The sequence below is a fragment of the Eleginops maclovinus genome, chromosome 6 (genome assembly GCF_036324505.1).
Source record: "Eleginops maclovinus isolate JMC-PN-2008 ecotype Puerto Natales chromosome 6, JC_Emac_rtc_rv5, whole genome shotgun sequence".
Classification (NCBI taxonomy): Eukaryota; Metazoa; Chordata; class Actinopteri; order Perciformes; family Eleginopidae; genus Eleginops; species Eleginops maclovinus.
Genome location: NC_086354.1, coordinates 23,929,302 through 23,945,262, shown reverse-complemented (window position 1 = coordinate 23,945,262; position 15,961 = coordinate 23,929,302). Strand labels below are relative to the sequence as shown.

At 38.3% G+C, this 15,961-nt stretch overlaps 1 protein-coding gene across 1 annotated transcript; it reads right to left on the bottom strand.

Annotated features, from left to right (window-relative positions):
* Nucleotides 1–997: 997 nt before the first annotated feature.
* stard3nl (STARD3 N-terminal like) lies at nt 998–12,012 on the bottom strand. The gene is made up of 9 exons (XM_063885696.1): nt 11,856–12,012; nt 5,701–6,014; nt 4,559–4,636; nt 3,887–3,964; nt 3,671–3,724; nt 3,392–3,509; nt 2,176–2,271; nt 1,809–1,876; nt 998–1,723 (listed from the first exon to the last, which is right to left on the bottom strand). Exons 2-8 carry the CDS (start codon nt 5,905–5,907, stop codon nt 1,812–1,814), a joined length of 696 nt encoding a protein of 231 aa, XP_063741766.1. The 5' UTR covers nt 5,908–6,014; nt 11,856–12,012; the 3' UTR covers nt 998–1,723; nt 1,809–1,811.
* Nucleotides 12,013–15,961: the final 3,949 nt, after the last annotated feature.

The following is a 15,961-nucleotide window of genomic DNA, read 5'->3' as shown; positions in this document are numbered from 1 at the left end:
TCAAGGGCACCTCGGCAGTGGCCTAGGAGGAGAACTAGCACCTCTCCAGCTACCAGCTCACTCCATATTTTGATTTTTTTTTTGGTCCGATCGGGACGTGAACTGGCGACCCTTCGGTCCCAAGACCAAGTCCCTACTGACTGAGCCACGCTGTATAGCATGTCAAAAAGTTATGGTATAGGATTTCAGAATACGGAAAAAGGACAACATTTAGTTTTAAAATAAGTCATAGTATTTTGGGAAAAATATAGAAAAGTTAAAGAAAAGTCTGAAAGATATTAAATAAGGTCACAACAATTGAATCTTGAAAAGAGTCGCCGTAAAGTATGTGGAAAAAAAATATATATATATATACTGAAGTATGACGAATTAAAGTCATGTGGAAATTAAATGACAGAATAGTATGTTCCTAAAATATTGTAAAAAGTCATAAAATAAAAATCTGAAAGATAGAATCTGAGGATGAAACCCTCCTTATTGTCACATACATGCACACAGCAGAGCACACAGTGAAATGTGTCCTCTGCATTTAACCCATCCTAGTACTAGGAGCAGTGGGCAGCTATTGTGCAGCGCCCGGGGAGCAATGGGGAGGGGGGGATTGGAGGTGTCCGGTGCCTTGCCCCTCAAGGGCACCACAGCAGGGCCTAGGAGGTGAACTGGGACCTCTCCAAGTAGCAGTCCACTTTCCATATTTCAAGTGTGTTCGGGGACTTGAACCGGCGACCCTACGATTCCCAGTCCAAGACCCCTACTGAGCCTGAGTATAAGTCACGAGAGAGTGTCGAAAAAATGTAGAAAATTCATGGAATATTTTGTTGATAAAATAAGTCGTGATATAGTTTGTTTAAAGGCCCGGGTCTATGCTAAACAGAACCATTTCAGAAACATGAGTTTAATGTATTATGATGCAACACTACAGCACGAATATTCAGAAATCTATCATTAAGCAAAATAAGTACTTTCACCTGAAATGAAAAGAAAAAGGTCCACTCCACAGATTTCACATTTTAATGATTCCTTTCTCCAGACCTTTCCATAAAAACAAAATCACTCGGCTTGTAAGGCATGCATGAATACATATATACATGTTTTATATGATGTGGAGCTCCACATGGGTGTAACAGCAGCTCTTTTAGAACAGCTCACAGTTCATATACTCCGTTTAAGTGCTGCACATTCATCGCTCCGTTACGTAAAATCACATTTGCTACACACCCTGCTCCAACGGTTCAAAACTGGCCAAAAAGAAATTCCTTCATTTTAATTTTGCAGAGTTTTTGGAGCAAGCTTATTTTCTTTTACAGTAAATTCAAACCCAAGCACATGAAGACACATAGAAAAGTAAACAGATGTATACCTAAGAGAAGAAATAAACAGTGTTTTGATCAAACATCGAGTAAAAACCCTCTGAAACGGATGTAAAACGTTCTGATTAAATCTGTGTGGAAGTCCAATTCAGCGTGCAGTTTTGTGTGTAAATATCCACTAATATGAATCCTCCTTCAAGCACCAGAGAATATTCAATGTGAGGACGACGACCCTGTGAAAGGGAATATATGCCTCTTTATAAGCGGCACTTTTTCCAGGCCAAGGTGCACATGCAGAAGGCTGATATCAGACAGCAAGGTGCATTGTGGGTATGATTAAACAGAGACTTCTCAGAGGCAAATAAAAAGTATGGATGAATGCGTAAGGCAGAGGTTCTTCAGAAGAGCCGACCCTGAGGAGGACAGAAAGGGGAAAAGAGTCAATACCTGGTTCATGGTTTGGGTGAAAATGCAGATTTTTGGGGCCCCCCTGTTCACCTGTTAGGTCACCTGCTGAATAAGCCCTTTTTCTGGATCATGTTTATCGTCCAGCTCCTCGTCAGAGTCTGAAAACACAGGAGAAACACCTCAGCGGGACGAGGTGATAACTGACACGGTCAGAGAAACCTTTCACACTCTGAAATTCAGCACAAACATTGTATTAATAATAACAAACCACTAAACATATTTATTATGATTTACTTGATCTTTTTATCTTCTGTTTTATTTTAAAACTGTCACACCATCCCAATGTTCCCCAGGATAAATATATCATTCATAGAGGCAGAGAGTGAGAAGGTTCAGAGTTACTGAAACTGACAGGAGACACACGCTGAGTTTGAGGTGTTGTGGTGCGTTCACTGACCTGCCACGGACTCCGGTGGAGAGTAGAACTGGCCGTCAGAGAGCGGACCCGGACCCATGAGAGGAGCTCGTTCTGCTTCCACGATGGACTGATATCCTGAGGCACAGAGGAGGAGTCGTGAGTCAAATTACATTCATATTCCTTTCATTTCTGCCACTAATAATCACAGAACGAGATCAACTAAAAACAGAGGAGCATTAACAGCAGTGGAAGTTGAATCTGAAATGGCTCTAGATAAAATCTACGTAGTGACTAAGGCTGGAACTCACGATGATTTCTGAGAAACGAAAACGTCATTATTAAAAAAGCCCTTAAAAAAAAGGAAGCCAAGAAAAACACCAAAGGAATAAAAAGGCCTTAAAGTGCACTTTAGACATTCTAACATCTATAGTGATAGTAAGGGACTGAAAGTTCCCAGCTTACATTACGGTAAAGTGTTTTAATCACCTGTACATCTTCTGGGAAAAAACCTTTTAAGGAGTATAAATGTTCAGATTTGGAATTGAACAGATTAAGGCAGCAGTTATTAACAGTGTTGATTCATTCTGAAGGTATTTTCTCAATGAGTTCATAGTTTTTGTCTCTGAAAGGCCAGGAAAATGTCCTCAATTATCTCCCACTTCCTGTCTGTGGCTCTCCTAACCAACTGGTCCCTATTTTAAAAAAAAAGCAATTCTATAAAAGATTTATAACAACATGTAAAAATCAATGAAACAGAATAGAATTCAGCTTTAATGGGGATTTCCTACATGCTGGATTAATCTCAAATCTCCTGGGACCCCCCCCCCATTATTTAATCTACCTCTCAATCAAAAATGTCCTAATTTCGTTTCATGTCCAATTGTTTAACTAACTTGGTGAACAAGGGATTGAACTACCTCCCAAACGTAATCATTTCACCCAATTCATTGTAATAGAAAGTACAGAAACAGCTGATAATACACATGTTTGCTGATCAAATTTCATCCCCACCCACCAACATGTAAAAACAATTATACTTTTGTTTAATTTCCTGCTTCATTAATGCCATTAGTTCACCTTTGGTCGCTCAAATACAGCATTCTTTGCAAAATAAGGCAAATCGCCTTAAAACGACTGGGTGGAAGAGGCTGTGCATTTCTATATCGAACGCTTGTAATGTTTGTTGTAAAGTAGATTCATTGCCTTGTTGAACTGTGCTTTATAAATATATATATATATTAAAGGAGCGACTCACTGCTGAGCTCCTCGGCCTCCTGCGGCAGCACCTTGAAGTCCAGCAGCCAGGTTTCTATCCAGGCCAACACGAAGGAGATGATGGGCAGCAGGTACCCGAACGCACCCTGGGACAGCAGCTGTGAGAGCGTTTACAGCACATATAAGGAGGGAGGTCCCAAGAAAACTACAGAACATTCTGTATAAAACAGGGTAACATTAATAAAGAATGGAGGTTATCTTTGTGAAACTGAACAGATACACGTCTCCTTTTAATAATAATGGATCCTGAGAATCTTACCTTTGATAAAATGACTTTAACGATGAGGAAAGCACAGCTGACTGCAGTGGTGATCTGAGCAGACAGACAGCAAAGGTGTCATCATAAGGTGTATCAGTAAAGAAAATCAACCAATCAGAGGATTAGAGGAAGTAGTTGAGCAGAGGTTAACTGAACAGCGCCCCCTGCTGGCTGAAATACAGTACAATGCTACACCTGAAAATAAAGACCACTCACAGCGATGGCCCACCAGTGACGGAGCCGGCAGACAGCGTACGCCAAGATGAGGACAGCAAACCTGAAGACTGCCAGGACCTGAGGGAGGAAGAGGAGAGGAGGAGGAGGAGGAGGAAGAGGAAAGGAGGAGAGAGGAAGAAGAGAGGAGAAGTGGAGAGGAAGAACAGAGAGGAGGAAGAAGAGAGGAGGAGTAGAGAGGAGGAAGAGGAGAGTAAGAAGAAGAGGAAGGAAACATTTAGGAAAGAAGTAGCAATTCATTATCGACAAATCAAACTCTGAGCAACCCAAGGTACAAAATATAATACACATAAGATCCATGTTAAACAAATACTACACATATTAGTATTACATATTATACTACACATATTAGTATTACATGTTATACTACACATATTAGTATTACATGTTATACTACACATATTAGTATTACATGTACCTAAACTTCATGGATCACATTTGGGCATTTATAACGACACACACAGAATCTGGACTATATTGAAATCAATATGTCTTGGGTTTGGTATCACTTATTGTCTAAGTACTACTGTGTGTGTGTGTGTGTGTGTGTGTGTGTGTGTGTGTGTGTGTGTGTGTGTGTGTGTGTGTGTGTGTGTGTGTGTGTGTGTGTGTGTGTGTGTGTGAGGGAGGATTAAAGGAAATAAAAACACTCACAAAGATGTCGAAGAAGGAGGCGTGATAGTCGTAGTGCAGCACTTCTTTTTCCAGCTGCGACTGAATCCCCCCGTTACGCTGCAGACACAGAGAAACGTGAGCCTCTGTTTTATTTTGATTCATGCATTTTCTATGAATAATTCTTATTATAGAAACTTGAGCTAAAAAATCCAGTAGGAACTTCATTTTAGTTTGGGAGTAACTGGTATACCGACAGTATGTGTATTTTAAAAATGTATAAATATTCAGTACATACTATTATATACTATAGTATGGTATGTAGTATATGGTAGTACTGGTAGTATTGGTTATTGGTAGTATTGGTAGTAAGTATTGGTGTATTGGTAGTATTGGTATATGGTATACGGGTAGTACTGGTAGTATTGGTATTGGTAGTTGGTATTGGTAGTATTGGTAGTACTGGTAGTATTGGTAGTATGGTATTGGTAGTACTGGTAGTATTGTTAGTATTGGTAGTATGGTTTGGTAGTAGTTGGTAGTATTGGTAGTACGGGTAGTACTGGTAGTACTGGTAGTACTGGTATTGGTAGTACTGGTAGTATTGGTAGTACTGGTATTGGTAGTACTGGTAGTATTGGTAGTATTGGTAGTATTGGTAGTATTGGTATTGGTAGTACTGGTATTGGTAGTACTGGTAGTATTGGTAGTACTGGTATTGGTAGTACTGGTAGTATTGGTAGTACTGGTATTGGTAGTACTGGTAGTATTGGTAGTACTGGTATTGGTAGTATTGGTAGTATTGGTAGTACTGGTATTGGTAGTATTGGTATTGGTAGTACTGGTATTGGTAGTACTGGTAGTATTGGTAGTACTGGTATTGGTAGTATTGGTAGTATTGGTAGTACTGGTATTGGTAGTATTGGTATTGGTAGTACTGGTATTGGTAGTACTGGTATTGGTAGTATTGGTATTGGTAGTACTGGTATTGGTAGTACTGGTAGTATTGGTAGTACTGGTATTGGTAGTATTGGTAGTATTGGTAGTACTGGTATTGGTAGTACTGGTAGTATTGGTAGTACTGGTATTGGTAGTACTGGTAGTACTGGTAGTATTGGTAGTACTGGTAGTATTGGTAGTACTGGTATTGGTAGTACTGGTAGTATTGGTTCTGGTGTGCTTACGTTGAGCTCTATGATCCAGAGCAGGGTGATGAAGAGGAGGTCGAAGGTGACGAAGAGGCAGAAGGTCCTCCTCACGTCGGAGATGCACTTCTTCTCCCCGGCCTCGAAGGACTCCATGCGGGTGGAGATGGGGGTGCTGTTGATGGAGTAGCCGCCCCCCCTGGCCGTCAGCCGGGAGTCTGCGCTGCTGCTGCACCTGCTGTCCATCCCGGGTCGCCCCCCCGCCCTCAGCAGGTCCACAAGGAGGTTAGAGGAGGAAGAGGAGGGTCAGTGGAGGAAGACTCTCTGTGAGGAGCTCACCTTCATCACTGCAGCTACAGGAAGGAGGAGGAAGAGGAACTGGGGTTTCAGATCCACATGTTCTACTCCTGACTGTTTACACATGTATTTAAACACTGAGTTTCATTATACTTTTTAGATGAGTGACTTTTCTATGACATTCATCAACAGACCATCATAACCTTTGTTCCATATTTACCTAGTATGACCTTTTCTAAATACAACCACGTGGCTCTTTCCCTATTATTTGATTACATAATATTATAAAATTGATCTTTAATATTCTTTGACAAGACACGTTCCAACAAACAGTAACGTGACTTTTTCCACATTATTTTCATTCCAATTTTTGACCCAAAAAAAAATCGACAATCTTTAATATATACATTTTTCACCATATTTTTATTTTACGTAGTTTTATACTATTACTTTTTCAATATACAACACTATGACTATTTTTTAAATATTTGTGGACATAATATAATATCAGGCTTTCATGAAATTATTCAAACAAACAAAATTAAATATAATTAAGTATTTTTTAATATTTTTCAACAGGACTTTTTTCACATTATTATTCTTTAATCATTATAATTTCTGACAAAAAAACACATACTATAATATATATTTTTCCACAATATTTCCGACATATATATACTATAATTCTTTTATGTAATTTGACGCTATTACTTTTTAAACACTATGCCTATTTATTAAAAGGATATCGTTCAACAAATCAAAATGATATATAATTACAAACTAATTTAAGTATTTTATAATATTTTCAACATAGCCTACTTTTCTATGACCACATGCTTTAAATACATTTACATTCTCCAGCATAAAATACATTTGGCAACAAAAACCAACTAAATAAAGCAAAAATATCTCAGTGATTTTCAGCTGTCAATCACAAGGTAGCCCCGCCCCCAAAGCAAAGGCCACTTCCTCATTTATTTCAACTTCGAAATTTTAAAAAATGAACTGTTTGCTGTGTTAAAGAACACCTAAAACCAGACGATAACCTTTAAATATTTAACGAGGCTCATTTTCTCACAGACGTCTGCAGGCAATAAAGAACACAACACACTGAGGTTTGTTGGTGGCTTAACACAGACCAACCTGTGATTGCATTCCTTCTTTTATTTCCTCACAGGATCATTGTGAATCAGATTGGTCACCTGACCCAGATAACAGATGACCTCTGACCAGAGCATCCACGACACATCACAGCGTCTTTGCTTCAGGAAGTGAAACTGATTACGCTTTAGCACTAACAGTAAGTCACTAGAATAGAGGTCAATAAAAAAAAACTGTGAACACGTGACATCCTCGTTTGCATCCCTTATACTCGAGTGCTTCTCCTCAGCCTTCTTAAGCCTAATTTAGGCATCAACTGACCTCAAACACTCGGTTAGAAGCCGTTAATGAATGACTTTTAACGGGGAAATCTCCAGTTTAAACAGCAGGTTATTAAAACTAAAACACAGAAGTGTAAAGCTGCATTTCCCACATTATTTGTAAGACTTCAGACGTTCCTTGGGACACAGTCAATGGGATCTAATGGAAAAGAGGGAGCTACGAGAAGCAAGGGCGGTCAACTCATTTACTGTAACCTCCAGTGAAAGCACAACCATCTACCAGGTTCCTCTTCACATGCCAGAGAGTTTCGATCACTACAGCAGCCTTTATTAAGTGCAGGTATTACTCAAGGTATACTGAGCTTTGTTCAGGAAGTCTCAAGCCAGAGACACTCCTCATATGTAAGGAGCATTATGAATCCCACACACACACGGCCCAACTAATACAGCTTTAAAAAGTCCCTGGGAAAAATACAAAACCCTCACCAAGTGTTGCAGGTCTTTCACAGTGAGTGCAGTGAGTTCCCCATTTCAGGGGCTGGTATGAGGAAGTTATGCAGCCACTATTAGGAAAGCATACAGTAGAGAAATGCCCAATAGATGTAAGGTGCTTGTTCCTAATTATGATCTGTAAGGTGTCCTTGAGAGCTTTGAAAGGCGCCCATAAATAAAATGTACTATTATTATTACTACTACATACAGGACTCTTTAAAGTAGAGACTCTACATACTGATATACACCTGAACATCAGCAGGAGAGGACTCTTTAAAGTAGAGACTCTACATACTGATATACACCTGAACATCAGCAGGAGAGGACTCTTTAAAGTAGAGACACTACATACTGATATACACCTGAACATCAGCAGGAGAGGACTCTTTAAAGTAGAGACACTACATACTGATATACACCTGAACATCAGCAGGAGAGGACTCTTTAAAGTAGAGACTCTACATACTGATATACACCTGAACATCAGCAGGAGAGGACTCTTTAAAGTAGAGACACTACATACTGATATACACCTGAACATCAGCAGGAGAGGACTCTTTAAAGTAGAGACACTACATACTGATATACACCTGAACATCAGCAGGAGAGGACTCTTTAAAGTAGAGACTCTACATACTGATATACACCTGAACATCAGCAGGAGAGGACTCTTTAAAGTAGAGACACTACATACTGATATACACCTGAACATCAGCAGGAGAGGACTCTTTAAAGTAGAGACTCTACATACTGATATACACCTGAACATCAGCAGGAGAGGACTCTTTAAAGTAGAGACACTACATACTGATATACACCTGAACATCAGCAGGAGAGGACTCTTTAAAGTAGAGACTCTACATACTGATACACACCTGAACATCAGCAGGAGAGGACTCTTTAAAGTAGAGACTCTACATACTGACATACACCTGAACATCAGCAGGAGAGGACTCTTTAAAGTAGAGACTCTACATACTGATATACACCTGAACATCAGCAGGAGAGGACTCTTTAAAGTAGAGACACTACATACTGATATACACCTGAACATCAGCAGGAGAGGACTCTTTAAAGTAGAGACACTACATACTGATATACACCTGAACATCAGCAGGAGAGGACTCTTTAAAGTAGAGACTCTACATACTGATATACACCTGAACATCAGCAGGAGAGGACTCTTTAAAGTAGAGACTCTACATACTGATATACACCTGAACATCAGCAGGAGAGGACTCTTTAAAGTAGAGACACTACATACTGATATACACCTGAACATCAGCAGGAGAGGACTCTTTAAAGTAGAGACACTACATACTGATATACACCTGAACATCAGCAGGAGAGGACTCTTTAAAGTAGAGACTCTACATACTGATATACACCTGAACATCAGCAGGAGAGGACTCTTTAAAGTAGAGACACTACATACTGATATACACCTGAACATCAGCAGGAGAGGACTCTTTAAAGTAGAGACTCTACATACTGATATACACCTGAACATCAGCAGGAGAGGACTCTTTAAAGTAGAGACTCTACATACTGATATACACCTGAACATCAGCAGGAGAGGACTCTTTAAAGTAGAGACTCTACATACTGATATACACCTGAACATCAGCAGGAGAGGACTCTTTAAAGTGGAGACTCTACATACTGATATACACCTGAACATCAGCAGGAGAGGACTCTTTAAAGTAGAGACTCTACATACTGATATACACCTGAACATCAGCAGGAGAGGACTCTTTAAAGTAGAGACACTACATACTGATATACACCTGAACATCAGCAGGAGAGGACTCTTTAAAGTAGAGACTCTACATACTGATATACACCTGAACATCAGCAGGAGAGGACTCTTTAAAGTAGAGACACTACATACTGATATACACCTGAACATCAGCAGGAGAGGACTCTTTAAAGTAGAGACACTACATACTGATATACACCTGAACATCAGCAGGAGAGGACTCTTTAAAGTAGAGACGCTACATACTGATATTTGAGCAGAATATGTGTCCTTAAATCGGCTCCTTAAATAAGTGGAGTTGGACTACTTACTAATTCTAACATATCCCAAAAGGAGTAAGTGGTACGTCTGCACTGCTGGTCACAGGATTCCTACGGATTAGTGGATAAGACTGAAATATTTGTGTTTCTGCAGAAATATCGTGCATCTGCAGTCACGCAGAACAAGCTCTCTCTTCAGATCAGATCAGAGCATATTTGTGCATAAAGCTGTGACACCAGAGCGGTTCATCAGCATGAACAGCAGCTCAGTCTTCACAGTAAATATATATAAAAACATATCAGATCAGGTCTCCTAAATCCAATTGATTTCTTTTTTAGCCTCTTAAGACACAACACAGAGCAATGTTCTCATTCATCTGGAGAGTTCTTTCTTCCACATGATGAATGTAGGTCAGGTTTTTACTCTCCTGTAGTTCTGGTATGGTCTCCACTAGCTGAGATAAAATAACCGCTTCTGTCGGCAGATTAGTGCGGAGCAGGAAGTGTACAGTTACTCTATCAGAACCCCTGCTGTGTTTTCCTTTCCGTAAAACAGATGAACAGCTCCTGTGAGGTATTTAACTATGATGATTTATCACCCTTTAATGGAATTGTATGTAGAGATGTCGTAAAACAAAATCAGGACGTCTAAATTGATAACAACAAGCACACACTGAGTGAAATGTATTGCTCATATAGGAAAGCAAATGTAAGATCTCTGGCTCCTTGTTGAACAATCTGAAGACGTGAATTTGGGATAATGATGGATATTTCCCACTTTTTTTGACACACAGACAAGAAGTAAATTGATTGATTGAGGAAGAGTTGGCAGATTAATGATATGGAAGGTAAGACAGAGGAGGCACATCTTTCAGGCTGCAGAGGAAACTCATGAGTGGCCTGGATGTCACCGAGTCTAGACATATCTACAGCAGTACGTGACAACAAACGTAATAATGTGAGGATAATATTAAGAGCAGGTGAAAAACAAAAACTCAAAGCTGTGCTCACATTTTATTCTGGTGTTTTGCATTTACCAAATATGCATACTGCACTTAAAAATGCACGTATTTAAATAGGTGCACACTACAGTTTAGTTCTGAGGTGGAAGAAGATGTTCTACTTAATATATCATAATTTATTGGCTGGTGTATTTTCAGCATCAGTACAGATGGCATAATCTGGAAATACAGTACAAATACGTCCGAATTGTACTGAAATACAGTTATTCAGTAAATGCATTTTCTACTACTGCTAACTTAAGGATGTTAAAAAGTGTGCAAACTTTAAAAAACAAAAGAAAAATGCAAAACGATCAATTTCAGAATCATATGTATATATTTAGACTGTATTAGAATGAATTGATGCATAAAGAGTTTACGTTAAATGCTCTGTGTAAATTAAACCATAATAATATAGCATACATTATAAGGTGATCACATGTTGAATTAATAACCTAAATCTGCAAAGTATCTACAGGTGTCAAATAAATGCACAGGAGTAAAATGTGCAATATTTCCATCTAAAATGTAGGTCAATTAGAAGTAGAAATAGCATAAAATCGAATTACCATAAGCACAAATACCTCAAATTTGACCTTAAATACACTATTAATAAATGCACATTCCTCCACTGGTTCCCATGATGATGCTAAAGTCTGTTGAGGAAAACTAGCTTCAAGTCAAAGCTGCACGGCATCATTTTAAATACTGGATATTCCTGATTTTGTGCTGGAAAAACCCGGTTTCCTGGTGCAGGGAGTAGGCCAACAACAACAACAACAACAACAACAGCACCAACACCACTGTGGATTCCTTAGCATAGCCTCATAGCATTTGCAACATGCAAAATAACAAACAGAAAACGGTGAAATAAATAACATGGTGTTTCCAGAGAGACCACAGTAAAGGTGTTTACAGGCGTTCAGGAAACAACCAAGCTAGCTCGTTAGCTCAAACTCACGCATTTGAACGGTTTTTTAAAAGCCTAATTTATAGTTCTCACCTTTGAAACTGGCTCCAAATGTTTGTTTTGGTTTCCCAAAGCAGCCTTTGGAAGGTTTTAGTCTGCAGGTTTCAGTCTCAACGCAGCAGACGAGTCATATGTTTCCCTTCCGACAGGATGGAAGCAACCGGAAGTAGATGACACTGTCGCAAAGACCTCTGGGATATGTAGTCTGGACTGAATGTGTTTTCCGTTTGAACAAGGAAGTCATGTAGTGGTGGAATGTGACGAACTACAGTCACTGCTCAGAGGATGTAAACTTTACAGAGAGTAAAAAACAAAGACAAAACCACCTATGTTTATTCTGCAGCCTCCATTTTCATAAACAAACTTAATCATCTTATGAATTTATAATACTCTGCATTAAATCATTGATCCATTCTCACTATGGTTTTTATTGTAAATACACATTTTAGTTTGTTGCTGTTCTATACTGTAGTACAAGGCACACATTTTACATTTTTACTATAACTTCTTTATCTTTTCAATTTTTTCTATTTATTTTTGTCCTATAATTAAAACGCTGTAACACAATTATTATTAATACTGTTAAGGCCTTCAGTACCAACACATGTTTGTTTGTTAGTTAGCTGGAAAGCATTGAGTGTTTCTATCACAGGTGTAAAGTTATAATCCACCTGTCCACCTGTCCACCTGTCCATATACATGTAATGATATTAAACTGTGTCTCATTTGTTCAGGACTGAATAATAAAATCCACACAACCAGGAGCAGCAGTGAGAGACATGAACCCCGTCCCTGGTTAGCACAGTGAGGCCGCCCTCTTGTGTTCCAGTTTTCACATTTCACTTTTTAACCTGCTTTGTTGAATTAGAATGAGAATTTTAAAAATACAACAAAAATAATAACAACTTAAAATAAATACTAAATGATTGAGAATGAATAAATTAAACGTAATAATATTTTTAAAAGGTTTATAAATAGATAAGAAGTTAAAAGATGCACATTGCACAGCCAAGTAAAATAGGATAATATTACAGTGTATAAAATGTGGATTATTATTAATTACCTTAGCTTTAATTAGCTTGAAATGTACAGGGTGTTTTAAGAGTAATAATACGCCCAAATGTGACCAAACATATTTCTTATAACTTTTTAAGTCGCTGTAAAAATTCCTCTTCATTTGACCAATGCAGATTTGATTAAAAGGACACATGTATGTAAAAGAAAATGTTGTGTCCTCATTGCCAGTTAGCGTGATGAACAAAAGTGCATTGTGGATTTCTTTACAAATTCACAGAGTGGTGAAAACCATCTAAAAAATCCAAATAAAAGTCTGAGGCGTTCCCGCTTCAGAGCCATGCAGTGGGAGAAGAGTAGCAATATATAATGCTTCAAAACGAATCCAAATAACATTTAAAGCTCAGAGAAATCAACATTTTCTTCAAGATAATCATGACCAGTGAAAGACTCGTCAGCAAAGGTTGAAGATAATTTACTTAAAGCAATACTTAATTGGAAAAGTAATGTCTTAAAAGTGGAAATCCTGCATTCAAAGCGTTGGCATGAAAATATATGTAAAGTGCAACGAGTGAAAGTAGTCTCAGTCATTAAGAGAACACCTGGGAAGGAGATTGCATCGAGGACGTTTGACTCAACAGTTCACCTTTTCCCCTTAATTGACTTTAAAACAGACCATAATTACCATGCCAATCATGCTCTCTATAGAGACATTTACAAACTACTTTCCCACCGTTTTTATCTCTGTGTGCTTTATCAGACAAACCGAATGACAGAGCAGAGGGGATAACACATGGGAACAGGAGGAGCTTTTCTCTAATGTCAGCTTTAGATAACAGGTATCTTTCTTAAATCTGAAAACAGTTCAGCTGTTCACGAAGGTTCCTATTCAAATGTAAAGGCCATGTTAGTCGGGTTTTCTACATAAAGAATGGAGAAGATCTGTGGTAAGACTCTAAGCTATAGTACTGCACAATATAAAAGTAATTTATTTAGTAGATATAAGTGTTGACAGGAAACCTTACTGCTGGATTTTCATTTTGTAATTATTTTTCTTAATATTAAATATAATATAATATTTAATATTACACTAATATATGAATTTGGATTCAGAGGGGAAGTTAATAAGGGGCCAGTGCTTGCTATATGATGCTATTTTTTACAATTACTTTACAATTTTAGTGTTAATTAAATACAATTTTACCCGTCAGAAATGTCTTGAATGTATATGTAATTAACTGTCATTTTAATACATGTGTTATTCTGTTTGCACACGACACCTACTGCATATATATCATTTGAGTTTTTATGTAGAAAAGGGTAAAAAGGGTGTCGATGTAAACATAAAGCCCTGGTAAATGTGTAATATTTTGCAATATAGATCAAACTGACTCAGTAACAATCTGCAGACTTTAAGAAGAACACAATCTGCGTAGAGTCTTTGTTCGCTGCAACATGCATGTCAAATAATAAGATGCTTTTTATAGGAAAACTCTGCACACCATGCACAGATTTATTTCCAGCTGGAACAAATAATGTGCAGGTTTCTACCTCACACACACAGAGGATGAACCATGAGGTGATTAATAAGGGAGCAGGAGACCAGATGTAGATGAGCCTTTAGCTAATTCAGGCATTAAGTCTTTCCTTTTGAGACCGGTGTATTTCTATGCATGGTCCGTGTTTGGAGAGCAGCGGAGGCTCCTGAGCTGATTTCATAATCACACATTTGTCTTCAGCTTGTTTATTCCTATTTATAGAAGCCTGTGTGCTATTCCTTAAACCCCTCTGCGTCACACTGCTGTCACACACATTGACACTGAGGAGCTGCACAATTAAATCTGGAAGTACGGAGAGACGGAAACACCTGCCAGGTGTGATTAAAGTCAGGTGAACGGTTTCAGCTGCAGAGGGCGACTTTGGTTCTGTCAAACAGTGTGACACGCTGGGAATAGTGGAGAGAGATACGCACCAAGTCCCTTTAGTCTGCACAGATATCTGAGCTCTGACTCAGAGGTGGGACTAGAACTCAGATCTTGTTCTTGAGTAAAGTAGAAGTACTCAGATCTTGTACTTTAATAAAAGTAGAAGTACTCAGATCTTGTTCTTGAGTAAAGTAGAAGTACTCAGATCTTGTACTTGAGTAAAAGTAGAAGTACTCAGATCTTGTACTTGAGTAAAAGTAGAAGTACTCAGGTCTTGTACTTGAGTAAAAGTAGAAGTACTCAGATCTTGTACTCGAGTAAAGTAGAAGTACTCAGATCTTGTTCTTGAGTAAAGTAGAAGTACTCAGATCTTGTTCTTGAGTAAAGTAGAAGTACTCAGATCTTGTACTTGAGTAAAAGTAGAAGTACTCAGGTCTTGTACTTGAGTAAAAGTAGAAGTACTCAGATCTTGTACTTGAGTTAAAGTAGAGGTACTCAGATCTTGTACTTGAGTAAAGTAGAAGTACTCAGATCTTGTACTTGAGTAAAGTAGAAGTACTCAGATCTTGTACTTGAGTAAAGTAGAAGTACTCAGATCTTGTACTTGAGTAAAGTAGAAGTACTCAGGTCTTGTACTTGAGTAAAAGTAGAAGTACTCAGATCTTGTACTTGAGTTAAAGTAGAAGTACTCAGATCTTGTACTTGAGTAAAGTAGAAGTACTCAGATCTTGTACTTGAGTAAAAGTAGAAGTACTCAGGTCTTATTATTGAGTAAAAGTAGAAGTACTCAGATCTTGTACTTGAGTAAAGTAGAAGTACTCAGGTCTTGTACTTTTGTAAAAGTAGAAGTACTCAGGTCTTATTATTGAGTAAAAGTAGAAGTACTCAGATCTTGTACTTGAGTAAAGTAGAAGTACTCAGGTCTTGTACTTTTGTAAAAGTAGAAGTACTCAGATCTTATTATTGAGTAAAAGTAGAAGTACTCAGATCTTGTACTTGAGTAAAGTAGAAGTACTCAGATCTTGTACTTGAGTAAAAGTAGAAGTACTCTGATCTTGTACTTGAGTAAAAGTAGAAGTACTCAGATCTTGTACTTGAGTAAAAGTAGAAGTACTCAGGTCTTGTACTTGAGTAAAAGTAGAAGTACTCAGATCTTGTATTTGAGTAAAGTAGAAGTACTCAGGTCTTGTACTTGAGTAA

Excerpts from the sequence above, each read along its gene's own strand:
- stard3nl (XM_063885696.1), bottom strand. The coding sequence starts at position 5,907 with ATGGACAGCAGGTGCAGCAGCAGCGCAGACTCCCGGCTGACGGCCAGG. Across the intron at positions 2,272-3,391 it reads GGAGGCCGAGGAGCTCAGCA|GATATCAGTCCATCGTGGAA; the intron begins GTGAGTCGCTCC and ends TCTGTGCCTCAG. Across the intron at positions 1,877-2,175 it reads TCCACCGGAGTCCGTGGCAG|ACTCTGACGAGGAGCTGGAC; the intron begins GTCAGTGAACGC and ends CTGTGTTTTCAG.